This window comes from Giraffa tippelskirchi, chromosome 3 (assembly GCF_054371585.1).
Source record: "Giraffa tippelskirchi isolate mGirTip1 chromosome 3, T2T-mGirTip1v1.2.pri, whole genome shotgun sequence".
Lineage (NCBI taxonomy): Eukaryota > Metazoa > Chordata > Mammalia > Artiodactyla > Giraffidae > Giraffa > Giraffa tippelskirchi.
In genome coordinates this window covers 22521077-22546190 of record NC_137277.1, presented here as the reverse complement: position 1 = coordinate 22546190, position 25114 = coordinate 22521077, and the positions used below count along the sequence as shown (strand labels likewise).

The 25114-nt window shown below is 55.9% G+C and overlaps 1 protein-coding gene across 6 annotated transcripts; it reads left to right on the top strand.

The window, feature by feature from the left end:
- Positions 1-484: 484 nt before the first annotated feature.
- Positions 485-24517, top strand: STARD3 (StAR related lipid transfer domain containing 3). 6 transcript variants are annotated; one of them, XM_081582214.1, is made up of 17 exons: positions 485-541; positions 1353-1671; positions 12059-12186; positions 13213-13491; positions 18005-18082; positions 18436-18513; positions 18638-18691; positions 19091-19208; positions 19411-19509; positions 19743-19798; positions 20165-20257; positions 21256-21318; positions 21480-21575; positions 21941-22020; positions 22107-22211; positions 23235-23328; positions 23749-24517. In XM_081582214.1, exons 4-17 carry the CDS (start codon positions 13264-13266, stop codon positions 23851-23853), a joined length of 1347 nt encoding a protein of 448 aa, XP_081438340.1. In that variant the 5' UTR covers positions 485-541; positions 1353-1671; positions 12059-12186; positions 13213-13263; the 3' UTR covers positions 23854-24517. The 6 variants fall into 6 exon arrangements, with proteins under 6 accessions (XP_081438340.1, XP_081438342.1, XP_081438339.1 ...); XM_081582215.1 differs by lacking the exons at positions 485-541; positions 1353-1671 and adding an exon at positions 6339-7868; XM_081582216.1 differs by lacking the exons at positions 1353-1671; positions 12059-12186 and having other exon boundaries at positions 18436-18500; positions 18638-18695.
- The last annotated feature ends 597 nt before the right edge of the window (positions 24518-25114 follow it).

The window sequence follows — 25114 nt, the reverse complement described above, 5'->3', positions numbered from 1 at the left end:
TGCTGCTAAGTCGCTTCAGTCGTGTCCGACTCTGTGCGACCCCATAGACGGCAGCCCACCAGGCTCCGCCGTCCCTCGGATTCTCCAGGCAAGAATACTGGAGTGGGTTGCCATTTCCTTCTCCAGTGCATGAAAGGGAAAAGTGAAAGTGAAGTCGCTCAGTCGTGTCCGACTCTTCGCGACCCCATGGACTGCAGCCTACCACGCTCCTCCATCCATGGGATTTCCCAGGCAAGAGTACTGGAGTGGGGTGCCATTGCCTTCTCCGCCCCCTACCGTTAGGAAGCTCTTTCCAAGCCTAACTTTGGCTGCAGTACCCACTTCCGGACCTTGGGGGGTGGGGCCCGAGGGCTTGGGGGCGGGGCTGAGGAGAAGGGGCGGGGCTTCACTCCTACGCACGTCCCGGATCGCTCTCGGGGGCGGACTCAGTGGCGGAAGTGGCGTCGGGAGAGCTCCTTCCGCTCGGAGGCGCTGCTGGGGCGGCGGAGTCAGATTGCGGTTGCGGGTAGGAAGAGCCGGCGTCGTGGCTGACATGGAGCAGGTGGGTCCGCAGGCGGTCAGTGGGACCAGGTGGTGGTACGAGGGGTACGTCTTGCCAGCGGATCCTGTTTCCCTAGCGGGTGTCCGTTCGTGGTTCCGTCCGACCCTTCCCACACCCCCTGCGCCCCACGTTCCGCCCCCTTCGTCAGCTCAACCTAGCTCCACCCCGCGCGGGGTTCGGGGGTCTCCGGCGCTGACAGTCCGCGGCCCCGCCCACTCGAAAGAGTCCGGGAAGGGCGTCCCGGATCGCCCTCCATAGCTCTCCTTTTCACTCTGAGGGGGTGGTGTCTGGGTATTACGGGCAGGAACTGGATATGGAGAGGTGTCAGGGTTAAGAATGAGCAGGAAAATATCTACAAGTTCCTGTAGGTCTCTGTCTCACTGTCATCCGGGCTCCCTCAACTTCCTTTGGAAATGGCAGTGAATGACTTCTAAATGGACATCAGAAGGGCTCTTTGATATCTTTCTTGAGTTCTTAAAGGTGCATAACACCAATGACACTAACTCGTAATTGAAATAGTGGATATGTGCCCCGTCCCCCTATTTTGGCTTCCTCCGTGTCAGCATCCCCTTATTTTCTTCCTACTATGACTGCAGAAGTACCGTTTCACAATCTCTTGCCCAACCCCTTACTCTGTACACTGAATCTGGATGGTCTCATCTACTCTCATGGTTTCAGCTTTGCGTTCGTGTGTGTTCAGTGGCTCAGTCGTGTGTAACTGTGACCTCTTGGGCTGTAGTCCTCCAGGCTTCTCTGTCAATGGGGTTATCCCAGCAAGAATACTGGAGTGGGTTGCCGTTTCCTCCTCCAGGGATCGAACCTGCGTGTCCTGCGGCTCCTGTATTGGCAGGCGGATTCTTCTTTACCACTGAGCCACTTGGGAAGCCTGGCTTCAACTTTAGGATACCAGAAAGGCAACCAGATCTCCAGCTGCAGCCAAGCCCCTCCCTGGAGCCTCAGACTTGGCCATCCAGCTACCAGTTGGACGGCTCTACTTCAGCTGCCACTCAGTCTGTCTGAACTCGAACTGCTCTTTTCCCCTGCAGATTCATTTGTTTTCAACTACCCCATCCTAGCCAGAAACCTGAGAATTATACTTCCTCTTCTTTCTCAGTTCTCATATCTAAGAGGTGACCTAGTCCAGCTAACTTCCTTAACATGCTTTGCACCTGGTCCCATGCCTCTAACTCTATTGTCAGCACCCTTGTTGATACGTTTCTCACCAGGATGATTGCGGTGACTTCCCAGCAACTTCCAGTTCACGACCGCCTGCAACCCAGTCTCCCAACTGTAACTCTTGTGGTCCTTGAAAAAGATGTCTCATAACGTCACTTCCTTGCTTGAAACCCTTGCCATTTTGTGTCTCCATGGCTTTGCATGTACCAGCCCCACTGCTTAGAAAGCCCCTTCTCCTCTTACCTGCTGCCTACCTTCTACTTGACCTTTAGTGCTCTGCTCAGGCAGCATCACCTCTGGATCACCACCCCTGCCCAAGGCTAAATATTGTCCTATCTGAGTCCCTGCAGCACCCTGTCCATAATAGCATGATGATGGAGGATACAGACTCCTGAACTGGACTTCCTGGGTCCCAGTACTATCTTATATTGATGAAGGCAGTGCTTCAGTTTCGTTTGTCAAATGGAGATATTTCTGTGCCTACCTGGTACAGTTATCATGAGGATTAAATGAAATAGTGTATGTTTAGGGCTTAAAACAGTGAGCACAGGTGTGCTCAGTAAATCAGTGTTAACTATTATTACTGCTTACATAAGAAGGATAAAGAACAGTGATTCTGACTTTTAACTTTATCAACTGCTTGAGAACAGTTGATGTGGCTTCTGATTCTGTCTCAGAGCCCCAAAGCCTGACTCTTTGTCAGTAAATAAAATGCTGGGGTAGACTTCACTTTCACTTTTCACTTTCGTGCATTGGAGAAGGAAATGGCAACCCACTCCAGTGTTCTTGCCTGGAGAATCCCAGGGACGGAGGAGCCTCGTGGGCTGCCATCTGTGGGGTCGCACTGAGTCGGACACAACTGAAGCGACTTAGCAGCAGCAGCAGCAGAGGGCATTAGGGGCAGGATCTGGGTTTGACTGGTGAGGATTCAAAACAGTAAAAGACCTAGACCCCTTGTCATTCTGCTCAGGAAATGAATCTGGAAATGGATAAATGTTAGAGGCCAAGCATGAGTTCTAGTGAAATGTACACAGAACTCTGGGAACCCAAGGAAGAAAAAGGCCAAAAGTGACTTCCCAGAGGAGCTGACAGTTAGGAGCCCTAAGTGAGAGAATGAGTACCCGCAGGAGGTAGAGACCAGGATGGGCTCAGAGAATGGAAAGCTATATCCTCCAGTTGGAGAGCTCTTTCAGGGGAGGGGGCTGAGGTGGGCACGAAGGCAGATTCCTTTCTTCACCCAAGTATCCCCTTGGGTTAGGAGCTGCAGGGACCGTGCCCTGGGGAGGTCTGGAGGCTTGGTACCCATGTGTGGGGGCAGGTCCCTAGGGGTAAGGTCAGCACGCATGCCTGTGGGCTGGACCTGTGTTTTAAACCAGCTTCTGGGCTTTTGTTCAAGCCTGGAGTGCCTATGTTCCTTGCCCCCGGCTGATAGATGCAGAGGCCTGGGTCAGATGGCTCCTCCTCCCTGTGGATTTCCTGACCTCCCCCACTCTAGCCTGGGTCAGATGCTCCTTTCTCTGGGAGCCCACAGTCCTTTGTTCATCCCTCCCTGAAAGTGCTGATCGCAGCGTGGCACTATGCCTTTATCTGTCAGCCTCCCTTCCCAGACCTGGACCCCCTGAGTGAATATCCCCAGGGACCAACACAGTGACTGGCATGCTGTAGGCTCTCAGTTTACCTGCTGTGGTAAACCGAGCTCTCTGACACTCAGACTTGTTTGGGGGAAGGGGTGTGGGTGAGACCAAAAATTCTGTACATTTGACAGCTCACTCTTGTTGCATTCAACGACAGAGATTGTTGGCCCCATTTTACACATACGGAAGCTGAGACTTGGGAGGTGAGGTCAGGTTCACTCAGCAGGAACTATCTTCTGACTCCAAGTCTACAACCGTGTCCCAGAAACTGCCCTGGGCTCCCAGTCCCCAAAGGGACAGCTGCCACATCAGTGGGACAAGGGAAAAGGGAGGTATACCATCCTGCCTGTTGTATGTCCCTCTGAGCTTTTTCTGCCTGGGAAAGGGCTGGTCAGGGCCAGTGCTGGGAGGTGTCTGTTCTGAACCCCCCCCTCCCCTGTAGGGCCCTTCTGTCACCTAGGGTCATAGGTCTGAGATTGCCCTGGAAGATGGACCAGCCCTTTCTAAACTGAGCTTGAGAACTCGACCTTATTAGTCCTGTTTTATCCAACAGCACCAAGGGGTGGGGTGGGGCCTGACTCACCAGCCCTTGAGTAGGCTGGGGTCATAGAGTCACAGAGCTGAGGACATCTCTGACATTTAATAGGGCCTGGCATGTGGAGGGAGCTGAAGGGCTGAGTAGATCTCAGTTTGATAGGATTTTCCAGTAAGTGAAAGTTGCCCAATCATGTCCTTGTGTCCGACTCTTTGCGACTGCCTGGACTATACAGTCCGTGCAATTCTCCAGGCCAGAATACTGGAGTGGGTAGCCTTTCCCTTCTCCAGGGGATATTCCCAACCCAGGGATCAAACCCAGGTCTCCCGCATGGCAGGTGGATTCTTTACCAGCTGAGCCACAAGGAATGCCCAGTAAACTGTACTTCAGAACTTTCTGGGCTAGGGCAGGGTGGGAGCGTTCCGTGATGAATATGGTTTCTGTTTTGGCTTGACTGTGCCCTGTTCAATTCCTCAGAAGGAAGAGAGAAAGAGCCTGGCTTGGCCTCTGAGATCTTACTTGTCACTGCTGCTGTGGCCTGGGCTGTCCTTAAATTCCTGCTTCTCCAGGGAACTTCCCAAGCCCTCTGGGTGGGCAGAGTAGGGACCAGGAAGGAAGCCAACTGTGCCGAGGCTGATGGCATAGGCCACCGATCCCTGAACTACAGGAGAGCCTAATATGTACCATCCTGGGTCAGCTCCCTGAGATCAGGGCCCATCCTACCATCCAGCAGTACTGATGGACCCTCAGTTTGGGGAGAATGCTGTGCTGCACGTGCCTGGCCCAGGGCCCTGCCTCTAACACTGTACCCATGGCTGCTGATAGTAGTCATGCTGCTGCTAAGTCGCTTCAGTCGTGTCCGACTCCGTGGGACCCCATAGATGGCAGCCCACCAGGCTCCCCCATCCCTGGGATTCTCCAGGCAAGAACACTGGAGTGGGTTGCCATTTCCTTCTCCAATGCATGAAAGTGAAAAGTGAAAGTGAAGTCACTCAGTCGTGTGCGACTCTTAGTGACCCCATGGACTGCAGCCCACCAGGCTCCTCCGTCCATGGGATTTTCCAGGCAAGAGTACTGGAGTGGGGTGCCATTGCCTTCTCCGGATAGTAGTCATAGCTGCTGTTAATTAAACACAGGCACATTGCAGCTGTTATTTCTAATTCTTTCAACAGCTCTGTGATGTGGGCACTCTACCATCCCCGTTTTACAGATGAGAATACTGAGTTTCAGAGAGACTCAGAGGCACACAGTGTAATCAAGAATGGCCTTTGGGTTTTGACTCCAGGTCTCCTGATCAACCCCGAAATCTATGCCCTTTCCCTTATTCCAGGGTGATCCACAGGCCAGTGAAGCTACTTGACATATGCATGGCCAAACACTGTGACCTGGGCCCCAAGGACTCAAGGAGAGATGAGTTTGAGGCTCAAGTCTAGGGGTGTGGGGATTGAAGTGCTGAGCCAGGGTCCCGAGATCTGGGCTTGGGGAAGCCTGAGCTGAGAGTGGCGTTTGTCCAGGAGGCAACTTTTGAACTGGTCTCTAAAGAGTTGGGGAACTGGAGGCATGAAGGGAGACCAACTGGCCATGGTGTGTCCTGGGAACAGCCACTGATCTGGAGAGTATTGGGGGAGGGGTGTCAACCCCATTGCAAGAGAGGAGTGGTGGGGACCCTCACTATCTGAGGGGTTTAAACCTGCCCCCAGGCCTTTCCTTGTCAATCTGGGCTCAGAGAAGAGGAGGGGAGCAGCCACCCTGCCTGAGGCTGCCTGGGAAACCAGTCCTCCCCCTTTCGTGCTGGTGGAGGAAGTGCCCTGGTGGAGGAAGTGCCTGGGTTCTTGGTAACACGAGACTCCAACTGAGGGTGGAGTCCAGTCCAGGAGAGGCTGGTCAGGTGGGACCACTCCTCCAGGGTCGGGTGTGAGTGTGTGCACGAGCACCTGTACACATGATGCTGCGGTCATTCAACACACTTCCTCAATGTTTGCTGTGAGACTGGTGCCAGAACCGGGCATGCAGCCGTGAGCAAGCAGGGCATCCCTGATCCAGTGGGAGAAGACAGGCAGGAAGCAGACCAGTAAACATATAATGTCTAGGGTGATGAGTGCTGTGAAGAAGGAAGCAGGGTGAGGGAATCAGGCTGGGCCTGAATAGAGGGTTCAGGGAAGGCCTCTCCAGAGGGAGGGAATGTTGCAGAGACCAAAGGGAGGAACTCCAGACATGACAGCAGGAGCAAGGGTCCTGGGGTAGGAGCGTGCTGGATGTGTCCATGGAGCAGTGTGGCTGGAGCAGAAGGTACCAGGGGAAGAGGAGGCTTGTAGGCCAGGACAGGGACTTTGGCCTTTACTGTGGGGGAGCTGGAGGCTGTTGGAAGTTCGGGTCGAGGAGGTGCAGCCTGACCTTTACTGTGGTCCCTCTGTCTGCTGTGTTGAGAACAGACTTGGGACCAGGGCAAGGAGGCGGTCAGGAAACTGTAGCAAAAATGAGATGGTGGCTCAGGCAGGGTGCTGTTAGTGGTGAGCAGTGGCAGATACTGGCTGGACTTGTTCATGGTTCGGATGTGGAGGGGAAGGCACTCAGCTCTCTACACGCCCTGGCTGTTAAACTCTTTGGGGTCTTTTGACACCTCGCTCCCCACAGGCCCTGAAGGTGGCCACATTTGGGTTTAGCCCAGCACTGGGGGAAGCCCATGTGCCCCTGGGGTGGGCCCCGCCCTGTCCAGGGCAGGCTGTGGGCAGGCCTCTCCAAGCTTCAGTCTCGTCATCTCCACAGCTCCTGGCAACGGATGCCAGGAGTGAAGGAGAGGATGTCTGCAGGGGGCCGGCTGGGGCCACTGCCAGCCCGGATTGGTTTCTTCTGGCCTGTCTGGATGGTGCGCAGGCCTGTTTGGTCTGCTGGCCTCCTTCCCTGAGCCAACTTCCTCCCAGGCCAGCCAGTGGCAGAACAGAACCCGAGGCCAACCTCTTCTGCACACACAGGCTCTGTCTCTTGGCCGCCTGTGGATTCTCCATTAACCTGGGTATTAACAGAGTCTCAATCCAGAGCAACCCCAGCCCTGGCCTGAAGCCGTCTCACAGAGGCTGTCAGAACTTGAGACTGTTTCCATCTAAGATGAGACAGAGGTCACATTAGCTAACCCTTCCACAGCAGTCACTCTTTGTTGGGGACTGTTCTGGGTCCTTACATGTAATAAGTCGCCTAAACCTTATAATACCTCTAAGAAGCAGATATTACCATTACCCCCATTTTATAGAGAAGAAAACTGAGGCACAGAGAGAGGTTCAGTGACTAGTAAGGTGGGAATCCGGGCTTCCCCGGTGGCTCAGCGGTAAAGAATCCACCTGCAATGCAAGAGTTGCAGGAGACTCAGGTTCAATCCCTGGGTGGGGACGATCCCCTGGAGGAGGACGTGACAACCTACTCCGGTATTCTTGCCTGGAGAATCCCATGGACAGGGGAGCATGGCATGCTGCAGTCCACAGGGTCACAAAGAGTTGGACATGACTGAAGCAACAGCACGCTTGCGTATACAAGGTGGGAATCCAGGCTTTGAACCGTCTCCTGGCTTGGCATCCAGTCGTTTCTTGGCTTCACTGATTCCTCCTGATGTGTGCTTAGTTAGGGACCTCTCAGGGCTTCCCCAGTGGCTCAGCAGGTAAAGAACCCTCTTGCAATACAGGACATGCAGGAGACTTGGGTTCGATCCCTGAGTCAGGAAGATCCCTTGGAGGAGGACACGGCAACCAGTATTCTTGCCTGGAGAATTCCATGGACAAAGGAGCCTGGTGGACTACAGTCCATGGGGTCACAGACATGACTGAAGCGACTGAGCAGCAGTAGCAGGGACCCCTCAGGGAAAACCCCGTGGCCAGTGTGGGGCTGGGGCCAGCATTTCCTGAGGAATGCAGCCTGGGGCACGTGTTTTGAGGCCATGTCTACTGCCCCCTTGGGCTGGGGAGAGGGTTTGGAGATGCCACACTGCTCTGAGGTGAGAATCATTTCTGGACATAGATGAGGTGTTCGTCTGCTCGGGGTCACAGAGCCTAGCTGGTGGAGGGAGCTCTAGCTGGAACTTGTGTAGGTTGGCCTGACTGTCTGTGGGAAGCTGGGCAGAGGAGAGGGTGAGAGGCCCACAGAGGTGGCGATGGCGGCTGTGATTCCCATCTATGGAGCCCTTACTCTGTTATGGGGCTGTTCTCCATGCTCCCCACGCACCGCTGTCTCCTCTGATCCACCAGGCGGCCCAGGGTCAATACAGGTATCCCCCAGTCCCCCTGTTTCCAGGTGCAGCCTCGGAGTCTTGCCAAGTGAGTGACAGACATAGGCGCATTGCAGACTTGGTTTGGTCAGGAAATGTCAGCCAGAGAATGGCAGAGAGATGGTTGGGGCTTCCAGCCCAGGGTGTAACTGAGGCCTGGGAAGGGCCTTGTCTGTGCCCCAGCCACCTAAGAACTGGAAATTGGGCCCTTGGGGAGCTTGGGGTGGGGGGCGGACAGGCACCAGTGGGAAGGTGTAGCATCAGAGATCAGTCTGGGCTTCCCCCCAGAGCCTGTGCAGGGAGCCAGGACACCCCCTCCCCTCCCCAGGAGCGCACGCTTGCCTGGAGCCTCTGTAACTTGGCCCCTAGTGCCCACAAAGGAGGAAACCTGGGCTGAAGCCTTGGACAGCTTGCTCTGGGTCACCCGGCGGGTGAACTGTGGAGCTCAGGCCTTTGGGGGCAATTTATTACACATCACTGTCGTGTGTAAGCCCCCACTCCCCTACCCCCCACACCTCTCACCTCTCACCTGAATGGCCTTGCTCACCCGCTTGCTCCATCTCCACCCCCACCAGCCAAACACCAGCCATCCTTCCCCTGACACGTCCATAAATGCCTATGGGGTAGCAATCATTGGTAGCAATCACAGATGGGAGATGCTGCCTTTTTTGTTGTGGGAAAGCATACACAGCGTAACATTTACCATTTTAGCCACTTTTAAGTGGACAGCTCTATGGCACTAAGTATATTATCATTCCCCTTATTTAACGCAACTAAAGAAGCCAATTCTCAGAATGTGCTGTTTGCCCCAATCGCAAGACTGTTGAGGGCGGACCGAGACTCAAATCCTGGCCTCAGAGGTACCAGCTGCCTGCTGTCTCTGCTGAGTGGGGACACACCCAAAGGTTTCCTGCTGCACCCAGGCTAGCGTTTCCTGGGGCCAGTCAGAGAAGGCCTGGGAGGGGGCGTGAGGGGCCCACAGAGCTTTCCCTGTGCCCAGAGACCTGCCTGGCCGCCTCCTCCGGACCCTTCTTACCCTTCTGACCCAGGATGAGAAACACCACCAGTTCCCCACCCCCACCACCACCACCCCACTCTCTCCAAGCCTTAGCAGCTGAGCTTCCACAAGCACATCAAGCGTCAAGTCTGCGGCCAGCCCAGGCCGACTTCACGCCACACGTGCTGCTCCCCTCCTGACACCTCTGAAGGTGCTGGGGAAGGGCTGGTGACAGCAGGCGGTGAGCTTGGCAGGGGGGGCGCTGCTCCCAGGGGGCTGGGTGGCAGCGCTGCCGCCTCCGGCCTCCTGACACTCGTCCCTGCCTCCCCTGTCGGGAGGGTGGAGGCCAGCCTGCTCTGCCGGCAGCCGCCACGCTCCCTCCTCCCGGGCCAGTATTCTGGGGACTGTTGAGAGCAGTTCTAGGCCAAGGTGGTTTTCATATCTGTAGCTGGCAAGTGGTCTCAGGGAACTCAAAACTTTTTGATGTCATCTGAGTGAGTTTTTCAAACCACACCCAAGGAGGTGCCTCCAGGTGACCCCGGATGGAGTTTGAGGGAACGCTGACCGATGGGGCTCTCTGTGGCCACATCCTATGGCAGGACCTATACAGTCCTGTTTTTATTCATTTTATTTATTTACCGTCCGCACTGCGAAGCTTGCAGCGTCTTAGTTCCTCGACCAGGGACTGAACATGCGCCCTTGGCAGTGAAGGTGTGGGGTCTTAACCCCTGAACCACCAGGGAATTCCCAGTTTTTATCTGTTTTCTTTTTTTAATTAATTTATTTTTTAATTGAAGAATAATTGCTTTACAGAATTGTGTTGGTTTCTGCCAAACATCAACATTTATGTTTTTTTTAATTAAAAAATCATTTTATTTTTAATTGGAGGATAATTACTTTACAATGTTTTGGTGGTTCCTGCTATACATCACTATGAGCCAGAAGTATAAACATGTCCCCTCCCTTCCACCTCCCTCCCCATCCCACCCCTCTAGGATGTCACAGAGCACCAGCTTTCTGCTCCCTGCATCATATAGCACATTCCCACTGGCTCTCTGTTTTACATACGGTCATGTATTCATTTCAATACCACTCTCTCAAGTCATCCCACCCTCCTCCTCCCTTGCTGTGACCATGAGTCTATTCTTTATGTTTGCATCTCCTTTGCTACCCTGCAAATATATCTGTTTTATATATTGAGATCCTAGGTAAAGTTTTTTGGTTGATGTTTTAAGTTTCTCTTACTTAAAAGGGTTTTTTTTTCTTTTTAATGGACCTTTTTCCCGGAGGTTCAAGAGGGAGGGGACATAGGTATACCTATGGCTGATTCATGTTTATGTTTGACAGAAAACAGCAAAATTCTGTAAAGCAATTATCCTTAAATTAAAAAATAAATACATTTTTTTTTTTAAAAAAATGGACCTTTCTCCCAGATAGGGAAATGGAGGTTTGCTAAGAAGGACTTGCCCAAAATTTTTCAGGGCTAATGGCTGCCCCTGAACTCATTCACCTCTTGCAGCTCTTGCTTATTTGGATGCTGAGTTTCTTTCAGGAGGAGGGTGACGCAGAACCCTGCTCTCCGACTGTGGGCCGGAAGCCCCCACCCCTGCTTCAGAGCCCCCTGTGCTGGGCTCCCTCACCACCCTCCCGCGTCGGCAGCTCTCTCAGGCTCCCCCAACACCTCTGCTCTCAGCCCCAATCTGTGTCTCTCACTTGCACGTGGACGTCTGGGTGTGTGAGTGTCAGCGCTGTTGCCACTCCAAGTGTGTCTCACACCCAAGCTGCTGCCACCCAAGTCCTGTCCCCAGAGAGGGAGGGAGAAAGCCAGGGGGAAAGACTAGACAGACCCAGGAGCAGACTGGGAGTAGGGAAGCCACAGCGCCCTGCAGTGAGACAGGGAAGAGAGAGAAGGTGAAGGTAGGCAGGAAAGAGGAGAGAGAGAGACACATAAGAGAAAACCAGAGAGACTAATCTGATGGGGGTGGAGAGACACTCGCAGATGGGAGAGAGGTGGAGAGGAAGACCCCGAGAGGGGGCGGAATAAAGACAGACGTGGGAGGGGGTACAGAGACACTTTCAAAGAATGGTGAAGAGGTAGCTTGTGAGAGAGACAGGAGAGAGGAGAGATGGAGACAGGTCTGGCAGAAGACGAGCGGGCTATTAGAGACAAGGAAATGTCACCTGCCCTAGGGCTGAAGCCATGTCATAGTGAGGGATGCGCTGAGCGTGGGTTCTGACACCAGATCCGACTGACAGATGTTGGGGGGTCCCGTTGCCAGCAGCCTGTCATTCCCCTCTTCTTGCCGCCATCTTCCAGAGCTGGTCCAGCTTTCCTTCAATGTCCTCCAGATGAGCTTAGCATGGGCACCCCAAAAGAGTAGTAGAGGCTGGTGCTTCTGCTAAGAACAGTCAGTCCTGACTGTTGGGTTGGCACAGAGGTAGAGGGATGGATGAGCTGGCTCACTCAGAAACCCTGCTGGCTACAGAATGGGGGCTTGTTTTCAACTTAGTAGTTGAAGGGGAGCATGGAAGAGAGCAGACAGCAGATGTGTGGAGGGGATGGACGGCTGTGGTGGAGGGACAGGTTAGATCTTGGCCTTCCCAAGATCAAGCACAAAGATCTAGGGCTCCCCTTCCAGTGGCTCCCAGACCTGCCCCCTGGTTCTGCATGTGAGAAGACTCAAGGAGACCCTTCATGGGGTCCCAGAGACTCAGGCCCCACCATAATGCTTCAGCTCCGCTCTGGTTCTAGACTAAACCTTTCCTCCCCCCGCTGGAGGGACAGGGCTTCCGAGGGCCCCTGCCAGCAGATTGGTAAAGCAAGGACCAGAGGCCTGGGGGCTGCTCAGCAGGGAGGGAGTGCCCCACCACCCACTTTGTCTCTGGGGTTATGAGGATTTCAACCTCAGGATCTCACGGGCAGGTCAGGGGTGGATGGCCAGGTCCATTCACCTCCTGGAACCTCGGCTAACTTGTGTGAAGAATAAGAGGAACCATTCTGCCCTGTGTGGACATGGAACGCAGTGAGATTACTGGAGAAGGTGAAGCCCGGTAAATTCACTGGGACTGGGGAAGGAGGGTGTGAGGCTCTGAGGAGAGGGCTTTGGAGCTGCCAGTTAAAAGGATTGGGGAGACCTGAGTGTAAGGCCCCCAAGGCAGGACTAGGCTGCCACTTGAAGGGACTAGAAGGCCAGGGTGGCTGTCATAGTGAGATGATGGGGCCCCGCCTTGTGAGAGGAGTGGTAAGAGGAAACAGGCAGAGCCCCGTCCTTCGAGGGCCACCATAAGGATGGTGTATTATCCTCAGGCCAGCGGGCAGCCCTTGGAGGGTTGTGAACAGGGAATGGCAGGATCTGATTCATGTTCTGAAAAGCTTTCTCTGGCTGGCGTAGAGGTGGTTGCTGTGGGTGGGGGGAGTGAAAGCCTGGAGATGCGCCCACCCATTAGGAGCACGCAGGAGCGGCTGGGAGAGAGCTGGTTGGGCCTGAGGTGAGGGTGGTGGAGAGAAGGGACCAAGATGTCATCCCACCATCCCTCCGGGGCTGGCCTGTGCAGAGACACTGCTCTAGGAAGTCCCTCCCAGTTGCCATGGATCAGGGGGTGGGAGAGTAGGGCTGGCTGCTGGGAGGGAATGTGGCTTTGTGCTTGGAAAACAAAGAACAGAGCTTGGGGCTGACTTCTCCTGGGGGTGGGGACCTGCCCAGAGGCTGTTGACAGGCCCAGAGGCTGAACTACAGGGCAGGGCTTGGCCGGAGCAGGCTGTGCCCCCAGAGGTTAGGGAGGACCCAGGAGGCCCTCAAGGGTGACCATGGGGCTGCAGGACTTTGCCTGGGGTTGGGGGTGAAGAAGCAGGATAGAGGGAGAAGGATGCTCAGACTCCTCCAGCCTGGAAGTCAGGCCACAGAGGGAAACGAGGCAGAAAGGGCCCTGGGCCACAGGGTTAGGCCGAGGGTGGGGGGCAGATGTGTTTGGAAATAAATGGGAGTCCTGGGGCTGCATTCGAAGGGATGGAGGAGGTTCCTGGGCGCTCCTGGACCCTGACCCCAGGACGTGACCAGCCACCCTGCCTCCCCTCAGCCCTGCTGCTGAGGCCCAGCCCACCCCGCCTGGAGGTGGGGGCCCACCAGGATGAGCAAGCTGTCCCGGGACCTGCTGGCCCGCGACCTGGAGCGCAGCCTGCCGGCTGTGGCCTCCCTGGGCTCATCGCTGTCCCACAGCCAGAGCCTCTCCTCGCACCTCCTCCCACCACCGCTTCCGGAGAAGCGCCGGGCCATCTCCGACGTCCGCCGCACCTTCTGTCTCTTCGTCACCTTCGACCTGCTCTTCATCTCCCTGCTCTGGATCATTGAGCTGAACGTGAGTGGGGCCGAGGCTGGGGCACAGGTCAGGTTGGGGGAGGGGTGTTGCCTGGGCCTCAGAGGGTTGCTTCTGGGGGCGTGTTGATTTCCAGGTAAAATGAAGAATGAGACTATAAGAATAGCTGTTCTCATCTTCCAGAGAGAGAAACACAGAGACATTAAGTTGCTTATCCGAGGTCTCTCAGCAAGTATGTGAAGAAGGCAGGGTTTGAACCCAGACTCACGCCGCAGAACTCACACACTTGACCTCTGAGCCACACTGACCCCTAGTGGACACTCTTGAGAAAGGAGGCGGGATCCCAGAGGGCTCTGGTGGAGCTATCAGAACTTTTGTCTTCTTTCTGCTCTACATTGCTCTCTGGCTCAGTTCATTCATTCATTCAGCAAACATTTCTGAGTCCCTGCTGTGTCCCAGGCGCTGTGCCGAAAGCAGAGGGAACAGTGGATGGCAATCCGTAAAGACTCCCAGTGACGCCCAGCTCTCTTCCCCATTTTGGGCATTCTTCCAGTGTCCCCAGTTTTGGCCTCTTGGTTTTGGTGAGACTCCAGCTAATGGTCTGGAGACAGAGCTGCCTGTCAGAGTGGAGTCTGCTCCACCCCCCCCAGCCATGCAGTGCTTGGCCAGCTGGCGGTGGGGCCTAATCTCCAGGTGCTGACAGGGCAGAGCAGGACCTGATGCAGAGGTAGGAGCATGGAACCAGGGCATCCTGGGCTTGGTCCCCTGTCCCAGCTTCTGCTCTGTAGTAACTGTGTGACCTCAGCGAGGGACTCAGCCTCTCCAAGCCTCCCCTTGTTCTCCTTGTACAAAGTGAATCAGCGTTCTGGATGGCAGGCATCCTTCCTCCAGGTCTCAAGCTCAGTCAGTTAGTTCAGTCGCTCAGTCATGTCTGACTCTTTGTGACCCCATGGACTGCAGCATGCCAGGCTTCCCTGTCCATTACCAGCTCCCAGAGCTTACTCAAACTCATGTCCATAGAGTCGGTGATGCCATCCAACCATCTCATCCTCTTTCGTCCCCTTCTCCTCCTGCCTTCAATCTTTCCCAGCACCAGGGTCTTTTCCACTGAGTCAGTTCTTCGCATCAGGTGGCCAAAGTATTGGAGTTTCAACTTCAGCATCAGGCCTTCCAATGAATATTCAGGGCTGATTTCCTTTAGGATGAACTGGTTTGATCTCCTTGAAATCCTGGGGTCTCTCAAGAGTCTTCTCCAACACCACAGTTGAAAAGCATCAATTCTTCGGTGTTCAGCTTTCTTTATGGTCCAACTCTCACATCCATATGTGACTACTGGAAAAACCATAGCTTTGACTAGACGGACCTTTGTTGACAAAGTAATGTGTCTGCTTTTTAATATGCTGTCTAGGTTGGTCATAGCTTTTCTTCCAAGGAGCAAGCGTCTTTTAATTACATGGCTGCAGTCACCATCTGCGGTGATTTTGAAGCTCAAAAAAAAATAAAGTCTCTCACTGTTTCCATTGTTTCCCCATCTATTTGCCATGAAGTGATGGGACCAGATGCCATGATCTTACTATTCTGAATGTTGAGTTTTAAGCCAACTTTTTCAGTTTCCTCTTTCACTTTCATCAAGAGGCTCTTTAGTTCTTCTTTGCTTTTTGTCATAAGGGTGGTGTCATCTGCATATCTGAGGTTATTGATATTTCTCCTGGCAATCTTGATTCCAGCTTGTGCTTCATCCAGCCCAGCATTTTGCATGATGTACTCTGCATATAAGTTAAATAAGCAGGGTGACAATATACAGCCTCGACGGACTCCTTTCCTGATTTGGAACCAGCCTCTTGTTCCATGTCCAGTTCTAACTGTTGCTTCCTGACCTGCATATAGGTTTCTCAGGAGGCAGGTAAGGTGGTTTGGTATTCCCATCTCTTGAAGAATCTTCCACAGTTTGTTGTGATCCACACAATCAAAAGCTTTGGCATAGTCAATAAAGCAGAAGTAGATGTTTTTCTGGAACTCTTGCTTTTTTGATGGATGCCAACAGATGTTGGCAATTTGATCTCTGGTTCCTCTGCCTTTTCTAAATCCAGGTTGAGCATCTGGAAGTTCATAGTTCACGTACTGTTGAAGCCTGTCTTGGAGAATTTTGAGCATTACTTTGCTAGCGTGTGAGATGAGTGCAACTGTGTGGTAGTTTGAGCATTCTTTGGCATTGCCTTTCTTTGGGATTGGAATAAAAACTGACCTTTTCCGGTCTTGTGGCCACTACTGAGTTTTCCAAATTTGCAAGCATATTGAGTGCAGCACTTTCACAGCATCATCTTTTAGGATTTGAAATAGCTCAACTGGAATCCCATCACCTCCACTAGCTTTGTTCGTAGTGATGCTTCCTAAGGCCCACTTGACTGTGCATCCAGGATGTCTGGCTCTAGGTGAGTGTTCACACCATCATGATTATCTGGGCCATGAAGATCTTTTTTATATAGTTCTGTGTATTCTTGCCACCTCTTCTTAATATCATCTGCTTCTGTTAGGTCCATACTGTTTTTGTCTTTTATTGTGCCTATCTTTGCATGAAGTGTTTCCTTGGTATCTCTAATTTTCTTGAAGAGATCTCTAGTCTTTCCCACTCTATTGTTTTCCTCTCTTTCTTTACACTGATCACCGAGGAGGGCTTTCTTATCTCTCCTTGCTATTCTTTGGAACTCTGCATTCAAATGGGTATATCTTTCCTTTTTTCCTTTGCCTTTTGCATCTTTTCTTTTCACAGCTGTTTGTAAGGCCTCCTCAAACAACCATTTTGCCTTTTTGCATTTCTTTTTCTTGGAGATGGTCTTGATCACTGCCTCCTGTACAATGTCACAAACCTCTGTCTCAAGCTCAGGGGTCAGGAAAACAATAACTGTTGTTACAAAGGAGAAGCTTAAAGAAGGAGCTGGTTTAGGGATGAAGTTTGATTCTGGGCATGTTGAGCTGGAAGGCAAGGCAAGGCTCTGAGGGTGACGCTCCTTTGTGCACAGAGGTGAGCTGGCACCTTCAGCGAGAAGGAGCCACAGCCACGGGAGACCTTAAGGACCATCTTACTGATGAGAGAGCTAAGGCTCAGTGAGGTTCAGGGTCATTTGAAGAGTTTCTGAGGTCTTAAACCTTCTTTCTTTGGATGATCCCCTTGGGCTTCCCTGGTGGTTCCACCAGGTAGACCACCTGGTGGCCCACCAGAGAAGTCCCTATTTTTAGTTTTCTAACAGACTGTGTGTTGCCCAGTGTGTGCAAGGACCCTGACCAGGCTGTAAGACCATTGCCAAGGTCTTGCAGCCAGAGCTGGCAAAACGGGGGCAGGAACCCCACTGTCCTGAGTCCTGGTGCAGAGGGCCAGCGGATATGCAGGCAAGAGAAAGTTCTCTGTAAAGAGAAAAACCATGGAAGAGAGAGCTCTGTGGACAGTGACTCTGGAGCTCAAGAGAGTGTAGTCTGAGGAGTAAGAGGAGGATCAGGCTGGGGTGGGTTGTGATGTCAGCAAGGCGTTTGACTCCATGGGATGCAGAGTGGTCTTGAGGCTGAGGCATTTGGTGGGAATGCACCAGGGCTCGAGACTCAGTGAGGGGCTGTCCAGATGGCCAGCTTTTGCCCTGAGCATCAGAATCACTCAGGAGCTTTACGACCATTCCAGATGCTCGGCTCACCCTGAGATTCAGACCCAGCATCTCAACATCTGTATCTTTAACACCTCACTCCCCACCACCGGCCCAATTCAGATCATCTTCCAGAGATCAGAAGCCCTGATCTAGGTAGTCATGAAGGGTCTTCCCCTTCAGGGCTCCCAAACTCCGTCCCCCAGAGTCCCCTTGTGCCCCTCTTCTCTGGGGGCTGGCACCCCACCTGCAGAGGTGTGGGCCTGCCACCCATTCCCCTTGAGGCATCAGGCTGCAGTCTAGCTCTCGGTGGGCATCCGGACTCCTTACTCCCCAGCCAGGGTCTCAGGGATCCCACTGAAAATGTGTGGGTGGCTAGGGCAGGGGCAGAGGCAAGGACCAGTCTGCTCACTCTGCGCGCCATCCTCTCTAGCAGCTTGATGGATTTTGCCCATTAAGCACAAACCTAATCAATCGATTTGCTACCTGGGGCTCCGTCTGACACCACTGCCCACCCCTGGGCCCCGTCGCCCCAGATGGATGCTTGGCTGGGAAGATGGAGCACTGCAGTGGTGGGAGGGAGAGGAAATTATGGGAGAGGCTGACTCCCAGCTTCCTGTCTGCCAGCATAGCACCTGCATAGGGCCCATCACCTCCCAAGGCCCTCCAGGCTTGCCCCTTCCTAGGCAGTGTGCTCGTGAGTGGCGGGAGGCTCAGCTCTGCCTGTCTGGACTGCCTGGATCCTTAGAGGAACAGTCTCAGCACTGGGGTCTCAGGCCCCTGGCTGACCTCGCCTGGTGCCTCAGGGCTTCTCGGGTGGTAGTTGAGCATTTACAGCCTCTCCTCCAGGTTCCACCTTCCCTCTCTGGGAGGACGAAGGGCAGCCCTGGGGACTTGGTCCTACCCACGTCTCTCTCTTCCAGACCAACACAGGCATCCAGAAGAACCTGGAGCAGGAGATCATCAACTACAGCTTTAAAACTTCCTTCTTTGACATCTTTGTGAGTGGTCTTGGAGATCCTATGGGCAGAGAGGGAGCAGGGACAGGGTTCTTTGGCTGGATTTTCTTCTTCCTGCAACATGCATCCTAATTTGATCAGGGAGCCCTCTGTATTCAAGCCTGTTCCCAAAAGAGGCCCCGCTTTCAGAGAGCCCCAAGTGGGAGGGGGAGACAAGACCCCCGTCCAAGGAGGTCACATGTAAATCATCCCCAAAGAAGCACTAACTTGGCCATTCTCTGCCTGGGCATGCACACCACGTGGGGTTCCTGGGGGAGCAGGATGGAGGGGGCGGCCAGCCTTCGGCTGGGGTAGGGCCCATGGCTGCCTTGATGGCTCCCCCACTCCCGTGCCAGGTCCTGGCCTTCTTCCGCTTCTCCGGACTGCTCCTGGGCTATGCCGTGCTGCGGCTCCGGCACTGGTGGGTGATTGCGGTAAGATGCCACTTTCCTGGCAGCTCTCGGGCCCTGGTGGGGCTGGTTCATGGGGTGGGATGGAGGAGGACTTACTCCCCAGGCTCCGTCTGTCTGTCTGTCTGTCTGTCCCTCCCCCGGGCAGGTCACCACGCTGGTGTCCAGTGCATTCCTCATCGTCAAGGTCATCCTCTCTGAGGTCAGTGGCTTGGGGTCTGGCTGGTATGGTGGGCATCTGGCCTGCGGGATGGGCTCGTCCCAAGAAGGGACTGCTTCTCTGACTTTGGGTTTCCGTCCCTGTTGTCAGGGTTGGGTGAGGGGGAATCCTGTCCTTGGCTCTTTCTAAGGGGTCATCTTCACTGGCTTTGCCCACTTGCCCTGCTGAAACCCTAAGGACAGAAAGTTCCTCCTCCAGCCTGACCTTAGTGTTTCCTGCTGTAGAATTCATTAATCCCTCCATCTCAGAGGCATGTGCCACAGGGGAGCCCCAAGCAGCTGGTACCAGGAGTCGGGTGTAGGCCAGAGTCGACAGCCCTGGGGTGGGGCTCTGGATCTGGGGTGACCCCCGGCTGTGGAGCTCAGCCCCCTCCCTCCACAGCTGCTCAGCAAAGGGGCCTTCGGCTACTTGCTCCCCATCGTCTCCTTTGTCCTCGCCTGGTTGGAGACCTGGTTCCTTGACTTCAAAGTCCTACCTCAGGAGGCTGAGGAGGAGCGATGTGAGTGCTGGGGGGTGAGGGGATGCAGCGAGGGTCACCCCCACCTGAGAGAGGAGAGTTGCTGGCATGAGGACCAGTTCTGAGCTCTCTTGCCAACTCTGCCTCCAAGAACCTTAAAGAGAGCCTGGGCCAGGGGACCCTAGGCTGCCAAGGCATGATTGTCCTTGGCCTGGGACGATGGCTGCCCATGTCTGCCCCCCAGGGTACCTTGCCGCCCAGGCTGCTGTCGCCCGAGGACCCCTGCTCTTCTCCGGCGCTCTGTCTGAGGGCCAGTTCTATTCACCCCCAGAATCCTTTGCAGGTGAGGGTTGGTGGGTGGGGGAACTACCTCCAGGGAGGGGCTTTATGAGGAGCAGGATGGCTGGGTCTGTGCTTTCTTGTCCTTCTGTCAGCTCCCTGGGGAATGCGAGCAGTCAGTCCTCTCCCACACACGATCTTATCCCCCCCCACCATTGCACTTGTACCCCAACCCCTCACCTCCCCACCCCTTCTCCCCACCTCTTCCCATTGTCCCCCGTGCTTGTTTTTCTGCAGGGTCTGACAATGAATCCGACGAAGAAATTGTTGGGAAGAAAAGCTTCTCTGCCCAGGTATTTGGCTGCCTACTCCTACCCGGGGTGGGCACCAGAGAGGAGCCAGTACTGGGCTCGGCCAGGTGGGCAGGGGCTTCCCAGAGGAGGGCAGACCTTAGGCAGCCTGAAGGGCTGTCAGTGTCCGTCTGAGTGTCTGGCTCACTGTCAGTCAGGCCCAATGTCTCCTTCCTACCTGGGCCCTGGGGTAACAACCACAGCTCCTGGTCCCAGGGAACTCATAGGGCTCAGGAGACCAGCCCAGACCCTGCATCTGGACATCCGGCTGAATCAGGCCTCTGAATGAGATGTGTGGAGTGTCTAGAGAAAGATCCAGAGGGCTGCAGCTCCCAGGCTGACCCCTTCCTGCCTCCCCTGCCTGGCCAGGAACGGGAGTACATCCTTCAGGGGAGGGAGGCCATGGCGGTGGTGGACCAGATCTTGGCCCAAGAAGAGAACTGGAAGTTTGAGAAGAATAACGTAAGAAACCTTTCTCCCACTGGACCCCGAAAGTTGGCTTGTAGGGAGATTTCCCTCCCTTTTCTGGGGCCTGAGAAAAGCCCCAAGATTGCATGGGTTGGAACCCTAATCCTGCCCCAGGGGAGGGGGCTGGGCCTTGGGGTCAGCCCCTTGGCCTGGATTGGACATTTCTAGCGCCCCTCCCCCTGCTCCCCCCCATGCTACCCCCCTGCTCCCCACGCCCGCTCTCCCCCCGCTTCCCCCCCTGATCCCCCCCACTCCCCCCCTGCTGCCCCCCACTCTCCCCCCGCTCCCCCCTCCCCCTGCTCCCCCCCACCCCCCCTGCTTCCCCCCTGCTCCCCCCACCGCTTCCCCCCCGCTCCCCCCCACCTGCTTCCCCCATCTCTCCCCGCTCCCCCACACCTGCTTTCCCCCCTGATACCCCCCGCTCCCCCCCTGCTCCCCCCACTCTCCCCCCGCTCCCCCCATTCCCCCCCCCCGCTCTCCCCCCTGCTCCCTCCCCGCTCCCCCCTCCCCCCACCCCCCCTGCTGCCCCCCCTGCTGCCCCCCCCCCGCCCCACCCCTGCTGCTCTGCTGCCTCAGCTCCAGCTTTGAAGGTGAAGCCAGGCTTCTGTGCTGTGTCCGGTGTTTTGTTTCATGATCAAAACAATATTATCTAGAGAGATGGCAGAGAGCTTGGGAAATGGGGAAAACATCCCCGTCCCTTTCTCTGGCCAGTTCCCCTGGCAGCCCCGGCGGCCTGGAGACATGGACCTGCGTGGTTGTAGCGGCAGCTGTGCTCCTGCCTTTTAACTTGATATCGAAAGCCTTTCTCTGCTCATGGCAGGACATTTGTCAGAACCACTGTTTTTTAATGGCTGCTCAAATATCCCAAACTCCTCAAGTTTTCTCCCCTGAGCTGTTAAAATCCTGCCCTGCCTGTCACCCATTCCTGCCCCCACCCCAGCTCTCTTCTGCCCTCCACTCACCTCCCTGCTACCCTTCTGTCCCTGCCATAGGAATACGGGGACACTGTGTACACCATCGAGGTTCCCTTTCATGGCAAGACCTTCATTCTGAAGGTGGGTGATGGAGTGTTCTGGAGGCTCTTGCTCTGCCTGGGACTCCAGGAAGTGCCCGGTGGTGTGGGGACTCTCTGGCAGGTTTCTTCCACCCAGCAGGGAAGGGTTGGTGTGCCCAAGTACATCTGGCGCCATCCAGCCCTCTGCCCGCCCTGCCCCAGACCTTCCTGCCCTGCCCCGCGGAGCTGGTGTACCAGGAGGTGATCCTACAGCCTGAGAGGATGGTGCTATGGAACAAGACGGTGACCGCCTGCCAGGTGAGCTGAGCCGGCGGTCCAGGCCTGGCACCCCCTGGGGCAGAGCCACCTGGCAGGTGAGGGTGTGGTCCAGTGTGAACAGTAAACCCCCTGGGGACCCAGGTCACATCACTGAACTACTCTGGGCCTCAGTTTCCCCATCTGTAAAATGTGGATGGTGATAATAGTGCCTCTAGGAGAGGGTCGAGAAAATGGAAGGACGAAATGCTTAGAACACCGGGCCCAGCACCCATGAATGGAAGTGGCTCCTAATTATGGGGCCTGAGCAGAGAGCCAGCTGACCTGGGGGCTTTCCTGAGATGCTAGGCCCTTCCCCGGGGTTTTCCTGGGGTGGCTGCACCTTACCTCTGCCCTGATGCCCGCAGATCCTGCAGCGAGTAGAAGACAACACCCTAATCTCCTACGATGTGTCTTCAGGGGCCGCAGGTGGCGTGGTCTCCCCTAGGTGAGCCCCCCAAACCCCCCTTCTCAGGCAGGCCTCCTGCCCTTGGACCTTCTCGGCAGCCCCCTCATCTTATCGCCCCCCTCCAGGGACTTTGTGAATGTCCGACGCATCGAGCGGCGCCGAGATCGATACCTGTCCTCGGGCATCGCCACCACGCACTGCGCCAAGCCCCCCACGCACAAATACGTCAGGTGAGCCGAGCCTTGCCCAGGGTCATTCGCACTGGCTCCTCCTTTGGTGGCCATGAGAACAGGACAGGGCTGGTGTATACAGCTGGGCACTTTCTCCTGCTGAGGCCGCCTTCCTGTCACCGGTCCCGCTGTCCCTAATCCTGCTTATCTGGAACCACCACCAGACTCGGGGGAGCTCCAGGGTAGACTGAGGATGGCGATGAATAGGGACCAGCCGAGAAGGGGGCTGGGAGCCATGAGGTGGCTGGTCTGGGGGACCAGCACCGCAGGAGGCTCTGTGTTCTGAAGCATCACCTTCTTGCCTCTCACCCCCATCTCCCTGTCCTGCAGCCTTGCCTTACCCCTGCAGTGCTCGGGTGTACCCAAAGGAAGAGGCCTGCGTCCTCTGCTGTCTGTTCCACGGCCTCCTCCACCCACCCTGGCTCTCTAGTCCTAGCGCTGTGGGTGGCCTCCTCCCAGACACCGCACACTTCCCCTTCTGTCCTGGGGTTCCGCAGAGAGCTCTGTTCTTTGCGTGTCAGCCCGGGGCTCTGGTCTCACCACCACCAGTGTTTGCTGGGTGATGGGCAAGCTCGTTTCCCCTCCTGACGCCAGCTCCCTTATCTATGGAGGCAGGCGAGCTGATGGGATGTGAATCCTACCGCTCAGGCCTGAGGCCTCCCAAGAAGGCACCCCCTCGTGGAGCCCCGCGGCTCTGCACTGCTCGCAGAGGTGGGCCCGTTGAGAAGTGCTCACCCCCGCACTACAGGAGTCCCTGGACAGACTAGTTGGGGCTGGAAGTGGGTATGCGCCCTGCCCCTGGGGCTGTGCAAACATTGACAGGCTGTTGGAGGAGGATTCGAGCACCCCGTGGCAGGTGGGGTGGGAGGCTGTATCCTGTGTCTTCTGGGACACTCGTTCTGGCCCCGCTCAGACCAGCAGCTCCCTTCCCTCTTCCACCCCAGTCCAAGGTGGGTCAGGGCAGAGCGGGAGTCAGGGGTTTCTCCTGGCTCCAAGGTCCCCCACCAGTCCCTCTCTCCTCAGGGGAGAGAATGGTCCTGGGGGCTTCATCGTGCTCAAGTCGGCCAGTAACCCCCGAGTCTGCACCTTCATCTGGATCCTTAATACAGATCTCAAGGTGGGTGTGCTGGGGCTGCGAGGCTGGGGCTGCGAGGCAGGCGCTGCGGAGTGGAGAGGACTGTGCTGTGTGACCTTGGGCGTCCCTGCTCCCGGCTTCCCTGCTCTCTGCCTCCTTTCTTCCTCTGAAACTGGGGGCAGGGTCCAGATGGCCTTCTCGCCCTGAGGCCCTGTGCCTCCCCTCTTTACCTCTGACTCCTGAGGCCCGAGGAAGGGTGGCTGGCTGCCAGCCCACCCCCTCCCGGGTCTGTTTGTGTGACTCGTGCCAAGACCCGGGCACGGGGTGTTCTTCCTGCTAGGGGTTGGGGAGAGGGCGGCCTCGGCTGCATGCCAGAGCTGCACCTGCATTCGGGCGCCAGTTGTTGAGGGGGAGCCCCTGCCGAGGACAGGCCTTCCTGGAACTTCTCCTCGCCTCCCCCAGGGCCGCCTGCCCCGGTACCTCATCCACCAGAGCCTCGCAGCCACCATGTTCGAATTTGCCTTTCACCTGCGGCAGCGCATCGGAGAGCTGGGTGCCCGGGCATAAGGGTGCCTCCTCGCCACCCTGCAGGCCAGGGTCCTGTTGCCACAGCCTCCAGAGCCAGAGGGGGCACTGCTTGGGCTTCCCGCTGCCCACTGAGGACCTGGCCTCAGCAGTGGGGAGGGAGGAGCTTCCTCCACAGCAGCACTGTGACCTGAGCTACCGCCCTACACCGAGCTTCACTGCGCCTGGGGGCGGCCATGAGCCGGATGAGGGCTAAAGCGCTGGGACTGTGCCGCTGCGCGGAACGGGTCTTTCCTGCCAACGGTTACTCGGCCTCCCTGCTTCTGGGAGGAGACCCGCTGTCCCCCACCTGGCCCTGGCCCTGGCCCGGGATGGGGTCTGGAACGGGAGCCACGGACTCAGCGGGAGAGGACCCTGGGCAGGACCGAAGTTAGGGCAGCTCATCACCCGTGTGACGGCGTGGAAGCCCTTTCATCTGCCTGCTCTCTCATCACGGTTTTTTAGGATTATTTAAAGGGTCTGGGACCTTTTTCCACCTGCACTTCCACTTGTAGGGGTGTGGGTGGCAGGTGGGGGTGGTGGGCACTGGCAGGGAACCAGCCTCTCCCAGGTTCTCTGCAGGTTGCTGCCCTCCACCCCCAGCCCCAGGGCCTCCTTGGGGACCTTTGTAATTTGAGCCAATTAAAAACAGGAACTCAAAAGAAAACAGCCCCTGTAGCCCGGCCTCTTGAGAGTGGAAAAAAAAGGGCAGCACGTAGGGCAAGTAGGGGAAGGAACCCTGCTACAACCTACACATGACCCTCTCCTACCCTCCCAGAGCCAGAATAGAGCCAGTTGGGGACCCAGTTCTCAAACCCCCGCCCCCACCCCAGTTCAGCTGGGCAGATAAGTGGTCAGAGAAAAATTCCCTGCCTCCTGGCCAGGTCTCCTGCTAAGAAAGGTCAAGTTAAGGTCTCCAGCCCAGGATGGGGAGGGGGGAGGTAGGGGGAGACCCGGAAGGACCCAGAGTAGGCCTCAGCTGATCCTGGGGTCTGGAGGTTTGGTGGGGAGGAGCCTGGAGGCGAGGCCTGGGCTTCTGGGTCACTGAGGCACCTCTGGGCTCTGCTCACCTCCTCCCTCTGCCCATCACACTTGGGACCACCAGGAAACGGCCCTCCTTCCCTCCCTGCAGGCTTCCTGAGGGGCTAACTTGCTTAGACTCAGGGGTGGGGCTGTTGCCTGTTGGTCCCTGCGAGGCATGTGACCCCGGGCAAGTCTGCCTGCGTGAGCCTCCATTTCCTACTTCGTTGAAGCTGTGGTAAGA